Source organism: Medicago sativa, chromosome 5, assembly GCF_051527215.1.
Source record: "Medicago sativa cultivar Bolivia chromosome 5, Bolivia_mono, whole genome shotgun sequence".
Classification (NCBI taxonomy): Eukaryota; Viridiplantae; Streptophyta; class Magnoliopsida; order Fabales; family Fabaceae; genus Medicago; species Medicago sativa.
Window position 1 is genome coordinate 1,755,966 of NC_140753.1, and position 7,720 is coordinate 1,763,685.

A 7,720-nucleotide genomic window follows, 5' to 3' on the forward strand; every position below is an offset into this window, starting at 1 on the left:
CCCAAATATTCTTCCAAGACGTACTCTCTGACTTTAAATTGAATTGAATCCAATATGAGAAGCTCCCCGCAAATAAATTGATTTTATGTTTGATTTGGCACAAGATGACGTCAAACAAAACTCACATGCATGCAATCCCTTAAAATAGAAGAACGTATACTCCTCCACCCCCGTTACAAAGTGGACAATTCTAATCAGTCCCATGCATGGTTTGGAGGAGAGGTAACGTACGTGCTTATAAAATAGAATTAAATTAACATGTGGCCACAATACAACATATATTATCAAAATAAGAAATGTATAGAAAGCGTTTCTCTCAAACAAACAAAAAAAAAACATAAAAAACCGTTGAACATAATATGCTTAATTATATTTTTATTTTACTGCTATTTTTATTGATGCTTAGCTATATCTTATTTAGCATAAAAAATAAAAACTTATCAAATTGATTTTTGTATATCTGTTTCAGAAAATACATTATAAGGTGGTATTATAGAAATATATGATTAATTTTTTTTTTTGAAAGGAGAAATATATGATTAAATGTTTATGTAAGATAATTTTGTTTTTTTTTTGTCACAGGTTCTTTTCGCTGAGGTAATTCTATCTTATATCGTTCAGATCTGTAATTAGTGAACGTTTTCACTATGTGCTGCTTTCGTACCGACGTTACACAGTAGGGATCCAGGCATCAAATCAACCAAACAGACCTCAAAAACTAATAAACATGGATTTTAGTGATGCCACGGGAAATATGACTCAAACATTAGTTTGCCTTACATGGTTGAATAACAATTGAACTCGTTATAAGATTCGTACGAGATTTGGTATTTGGATAAAATCTATCAAATTTAAGGGCCTAAATTCTACAGGTGACATAAATAACTACGACATCTTTAAAAAAGAAGGTTTTTTTTTTTTAAGATGTCGTTTTCCTTCAAAAAAACAACATTTTTTTTAAAAAGTTGTGCATATATAGGTTAGAATGGATTTTTCAATGATTGAAATAGAAATAATAATAATAATAAAAAAAAACAAAGATTCATCTCACTAGCAGTCTAAGATCGTGCCCTTACCAATTTTTGTAGAAGCAAATGGCAAATGGGCACATCTCCGCTTTGCACTTAATGATGAAGGCTGTGTTTGGTAACAACAAAAAGCTAGCTTATAGCTTCTTGAATTAGCTTATAAGCTTGTTGGATCAAAATGTGACGTGTTTAGTAACAAGCTATTCTCATGAGCTTATAACTTTTTTTGAAAAGCTATTTCAAGTAGCTTTTGAGCTTGTAGCTTATAGCTTCTTATAACTTTTTCCAATTATAACCTTGTTAATTTAATTTTATTATTTTTAAATTAAAAAAAAAACCACCCATGTTCCCACGTTTTAAGGCTTACTGCCACCAAAACCTCACAGCTTATTGCAAGTCACGACATGGTATATATAGTTTTCTAAATTTTGTTGTTCACTTTTTTTATGACCTTGCTTTTTTTTTTTTTTTTTTTTTTTGGTACATTATGACCTTGCTTTTAATTCATATAAGATTGAATGTTAAATACAATATATAATAAATAAATAGTGAAACAAGTTTAGTTAAATAAAATTCGTTAAAAAATAAAATTTGTCGAATAAAAAATGCCTATTAATTTATAAAGCACATTTATCATGTGAAGATGAAAATAATTTCAAATAAATTTGAGTAGTTAAAAAAAATACATTAAGTAAAAAAATTTATATATATAATTTATAAAAAATAAATAAATAAACATGTCCTTTTATGTCATTTTATACTTATCAGCCACTTCAACAACTAATTTTACCAAACACATTATTTTTAATAAGCGAGCTTTTCAGCTATAAGCTATCAGCTATCAGTCATCAGCTATAAGCTAGCTTTTCAGCTATCAGCTAGCTTATCAGCTATCAGCTAGCTTATAGCTTCTTTTTACCAAACAGAGCCGAAGAGGTGATGAAACTGCCATTCATGTCTTAAGTCTTTGTATACGCTACTTGGGTATGACTTTGTTTTGTTCCTTCTAATTCTAACACTGATTTCTTCACTATTTATTGTTCATTAGAGAGGTAGTCCAACCTAAAAAACTCACTTGTTCCATGTTGATGATCAGTATCATAAGGAGCTCAAAAGATCTAAACAAAATTATCCTAACATCGTATATTGAGAGAGTGGATAATACAACTCTCTTTCTTTGAAAAAAGTCAAAAACTTAAGTTCAATTCTTGTAGTTGTTCATTTAAAAGATAATCTAACTCTAAGAAAAATAATAGATATCTTACTGTTGTCTCGACGATTAATCTCATTACGAATTCAAAAAGTCTAAAAAAAAATCATGTTATATTTAAAGTTTTTTTTTTTTTACATATACATGTCACATCTCATCGATAATCGTACTACATATCTAGGATTTTGTTCTACATTAATTATCCATTTGTGTCTCTCTTTCCCTTTTATCCATATGATTCATTCGACAACCACTTAATTCAATCAAAGGAGAGTCAACATTTCTAGCAACCGGATCATAATAAAGAGTAAATAGATTTGAGAGTAATTTAGGTATATATAAAATAACAACAATAAAAAAAAAATTATACATCACCATCTGAAGTAGCATAGATATAAATATAAAAATTTAATAGTGCTAACAAAGGAGAGTTAACATATACATATTTTTAGCGATCGACTCATAGTTAATAAGATTTAAAATTAATATATATGATATTGATTTCGTCTCGAAGAATATTTTTAAAATATCAAATTTTTATAACTTTTACTAAAAAACAAAAAAATATTGACAAAAAAAAAATTAAAAATATTAAAGATAAAAATTATAATATGGATATATCAGAAATATAGTCGATTATATCAAAGTAGTAGGAGAAGAGAATTGCTAGCAAAGGTGCGAATAAATCAATGTCACGCGATTAGGTAATTTTAGCTATTTTATTTCCTCCTCGTAATACTCGCCCGATAACCACAAACACAAACACAGCTTCTCACTCTCACTGCACATTTCATTTCTTCATTCTCTCTCTCATGGCAACTTCATTCGCGCCATTATCGATTTCTTCAGGTCACCTCTTTTTCCCTTTTCGTTTCTATTCATCTCACTCGTTACTTCATTGAATTTAATTTTAGGGTTTATGTTAATTCTTATGCTTTTCTTTATTTCCATTTCTTCGTTTATTATTCTACTTATATAGATAGATTACAATCAATTTACGTCGGAAAAAAAATGTAGATTATAATAATAGCTTAGATTTTTCGGAACATCCCATGAATTGCTTAGATTCGCAAATCTTTATTTTCCTTTTTTTTGTTTTTCGAATTCAGTGTTTCGATTAACCATTTCAATTATGATTATGATTATTATTAGTACGAGATTTGAATTGATTTGATTTGATTTGATTTTGCAGTTGGTGGATCTCATGTGAAGTCACCTGAGCCTTTTTCAACAAAGCGTAATTCATCTGTGTTTGGACCTAAGCTTGCTGCTGTTCAAAGGAAATCAAACCTTGTGACCAGAAGGAACCTTATTTCACCCGTTCGTGCAGAACAACGGTATGTCATCCGTGGCTTATAATTAGAAATCCACAAAATGAATTTGAAGTCGGGCATATTTTTTTATGTATAGTTATTGACTGTTTGGATTGACTTAGTTGAGCTTATCTATTGCCATAGGTTTTGTGTGACTGTTTGAGAGAACTTAGGAAAACAGCTTATGACATGGTTCATAAGCTATTTTTGTAGATTCTCCAAAATAGCTTATGAAAACAACTTACAGATTATACGAAAACAATTTAACTTTGCTTTATTATTATTTATTTATAAAAATATCTTATTTCTAAGTGAGTTGTTTGTCCAAACAGGGCATTTATATACAAGGTTTCAAGAATCTCTATTTACTTTTGGTGTCTGCACAAGTCATTCAGTAGTTATTTTAACCTTATATAGTTCTAGCTTATCTTTGATGTTAAAAACAATACAAGTATTTTCACACTAGATGGGGTTTCTTTGATGCTAAAACAAATCATAGAATAATCTTTCCATGCTAGTTGCTATGTTTGAATTTGTCAATCAAAAGACCAGATGTGAAGAAATAATGGTGATGTTCAATGTTTCTTTCCTCTGTATGTCCCACTTGTATCTTCTGATTCACCATTTTCACTTAAAATTTAAAGGTCGACTTTCTCTCAGTGTATGCTTAATATGTTTTTTTCAAACAAATGGTGAATGGTCGGTTGAAACCTCTCTCTTTCATGATATTTTTTGAAATAGTTTTGTTCTAATTGTCTTTTGAATGCTTCGAGCATTGGTTGAAACATCAAATTTGCACCTTTCTTGATCTTATAGGTTGCTTATTTTGGAAGTTTATGTTAGTTGTTCTTTCCATTAACTGTCTCCTTTGTGCAGTGATAACAGAGGTGGGGATTTGGTTGCTGGCTTTCTTCTGGGTGGTGCTATTTTCGGAACTCTGGCTTATGTTTTTGCTCCTCAGGTGATTTCTTCCTACTTCAGTTTTATTGCAAATTTAACTGAAAACTATTTATGATAAATAAGCTTGATTTACTATCCAAAAAGTATGAGAAAGGAAGACAGAGTGACCATGTGATAAATGACTACTCGGTTTGTGTTAAAATATTAATGAGAAGACGCATTTGCTACAAGACTGAGTCAACAACAGCTTCTTAGTTATCATTAACTACAGCCCAATTTGGACTAGTTTCTAGGTGATAAAAACTTGTTAATTTAAATAATTATTTCATTCCTAACTTATAAAAAGAGAGCCTTTGTAATTAAGTTTATAGTTTGCTGATGGAAGAGTTAGGTGAGAGAGCTTTCAAAAAAGTTGGGATGCATAAACTGGTGTCAATTCTTATGGAAAGCTCCATGTCTGTTTTATGAATGGCATGTAAACCCATTGGATTGTATTCTTAGAGAGTAGTGGCGCCTCTGGGCTGTGCTGGTTGGGTGCATTTTTTGGGTGTACCTGTTATTACCGCCTATACTTCATTCATCCCCATATGTGAGTTTAGTACCATTTGTACTTATCTCCATCAATGATAATATATCTTCTTTGCTGTTTAAAAAAAAAAAAAAGACTCGTATGGAAAGCCATTATATTAACAGCAATACTCAATATTGTAAGATTATAATTATTTGAACTTTTTTTATTGTTGTTTGTTGAAAAGTTTATGCCTACTAACTCTTCATCACTTCAGTTTTATTACCTAGTGCAACATTTGTTTAATGCTTCGAGAGCTGAATTAACTTTTCAAAGGATAGGAAAAGAATCGAAGAACTTTCTCTTTCATTTGCATTATCATTAATAATAGCAAATAGCAATATGCTGCATTGCAAATGGGTCATAGTGACGACTATTAGTTTTTATCGACAAAGTGAATGATGTCTGTTAAAGTATACTACTAACTTTTCCATCTTTGGACCCTCTCTTGTTATTATGTCTTAAGTACTCGGTGTTATTTTAGCAAAACGTTGAAGGACTAAAAATTTTAGTCATATTATTATAGCCTAGTTTGTCTCAGCAAAGAGTGATCTTTGCATTATCTATCTGATTGTCGTATTGCTTTTAGTTCTTTGACTTTTTACTCGCAAGAGATATCATTGTTTCCATTTAGAAGCTCATAGTATGTTATGGTGTTGACATGCAGATCAGAAAATCTCTGCTAAATGAAGATGAATATGGGTTTCGTAGGGCCAGAAGACCACCTTATTATTATGACGAAGGGCTAGAGGTAATTTGGCTTCCCTTGGCTTTATATTCAATATTTTTGTGTAGTTGGTATATACTGGTTTTTGATAGAACACTATGGCGTCATTTGATCCATGTAGCCGACCCCACTTAGTGGGATAAGGCTTGGTTGTTGTTGTTGTTGTTGTAATTGGTATATGCTGAGTTTGTTTTTGATTATGTTATGCTGTTTCTGAATGCAGAGGACCAGGGAGACCTTGAATGATAAGATAGGCCAACTAAATTCTGCCATTGATAATATATCTGTACGTCTGAGAGGTAACAAGAAAGTGCCTACTGCTGCCCCTTTAGAAAGTGATCCTGAATTTGAAGGCATTTGAAGCACTTGCTTCCAGCTCGATACTCTTGTCAACGATACATCGAAAATTGGGTATATGTTATTTGACAGTTTGAAAGGTAAAAAGTGTTGGTGCTGGATTGATATGGTTAAAGCTGTCAAAATCTTTAGTGGACCATTTTATTTCCATGGACAGTAAAAATATACAGTATGGATTATGGAGCGATAGATCTATCAAACCAGCAGTAGTCTGTTTCTTATTCGATGACTGTCAACGTTTGTGTTTTGGATTTTGCTTCTCTTTATAATAAGAAGCCAGACCCTCTATTGATATAATTTTTATTTATTTTGAAATTATTGTTTTACTTTATCAAACATTTTAAACTTAATTTTGTAAAAAAAAAAACCTTAGTTTTTAAATTAAAAATCTATTAAGAAAAACTAGGTTGAAAGCTGCGAATGTTTGTTACAGGTACTAGTGTAGTGTGAAGCTAATTTTAATTACATTTTTTGTATAAGATTCTTCCTCAATTTTCTTTTACACAAATCCTTTACGTCTGTTTTGCTTTAAAATATTGGATTTAATGATGAATTCGAGATTTGAAATAATTTTGGGAGTAAAACGTTAAATATTTAGCGGAAGTATGACAAAATTGAAAAGATTTTGTAGGACGTAGGTTAGAATTTTGATGGGGAAAAATTCGAGATTTTTTTAATTAAATCGCACGAAATCTTTTAAGTTTAGGATGTAGGCTTGATGGATTGGCGTTTGAAAGTTGCTCTTAAAGCTCCTTCAGTTGCTCACATGCTTCTCAAATATCCAAAAACACTCCTCTCCATTTGTAATTCTCAATCGTTGTGGTTAGAGAGTTAAGCAACATATCTCCCGAGAGTTAACTACCGATCCTGGATCAGAAGTTAAGACCTGCTTAAACAACATAAATATTCAAATACTAATACATATTCAAACTCAACACTTTCAAAATAACATTTTAAACACATTCAATCAAGTTCATACACATTCAAACTTAAACTCTTTCTCATAAGCATTCAATCAAAACAACACATTGAAAACATTAAATCAAATTCTTACACATTCAAACTCAAATTCATTCAGCATTTCAACAAAAAGCATTCAACCAAACTCATATACATATATATACAAAACATGTTAAAAAACCAAATTCATACATAATTTGTGACATAGATGTTGCGGTATTAAAATAACATTATATATCAAAGTCATACCCCTTTCGAGTGGAAATATCAAAATATATAAAAAAAAAAAAAAAAATTCAACCATTGAGTTGTCAGACCTACATAACATGAATATCTTGTCCTCCTCATACGCCTCACTCGATACTGAATGACTGACTCCATTTCTTAAGCAATTTGATTTAGAGTACCATATAAAATCATCGTAAATGGAAGCTTTTTATCATCTCATCCAACACCATGAGCCTAACTCTCCTACATAGATGCAAAGTTTCTAGAGTTTCACTGACATTTTCTTGTTCTAGTGGAACCTCCATATTTAACGGTTTAGGTGGATCTCCTTCTATAAGAGTCAATATCATGGGTGACAAACCATGTAGAACTAGAAAATGTAACCCATAACGGCTTTTCAGCATGTCTATGTAATTAGACCCCACATGT

At 30.8% G+C, this 7,720-nt stretch overlaps 1 protein-coding gene across 1 annotated transcript; it reads left to right on the forward strand.

Moving 5' to 3' along the window:
- Nucleotides 1-2,986: 2,986 nt before the first annotated feature.
- LOC146919003 (uncharacterized) lies at nucleotides 2,987-6,400 on the forward strand. Its single transcript, XM_085712263.1, has 5 exons — nucleotides 2,987-3,087; nucleotides 3,431-3,575; nucleotides 4,428-4,512; nucleotides 5,687-5,770; nucleotides 5,970-6,400. Exons 1-5 carry the CDS (start codon nucleotides 3,051-3,053, stop codon nucleotides 6,105-6,107), a joined length of 489 nt encoding a protein of 162 aa, XP_085568389.1. The 5' UTR covers nucleotides 2,987-3,050; the 3' UTR covers nucleotides 6,108-6,400.
- The last annotated feature ends 1,320 nt before the right edge of the window (nucleotides 6,401-7,720 follow it).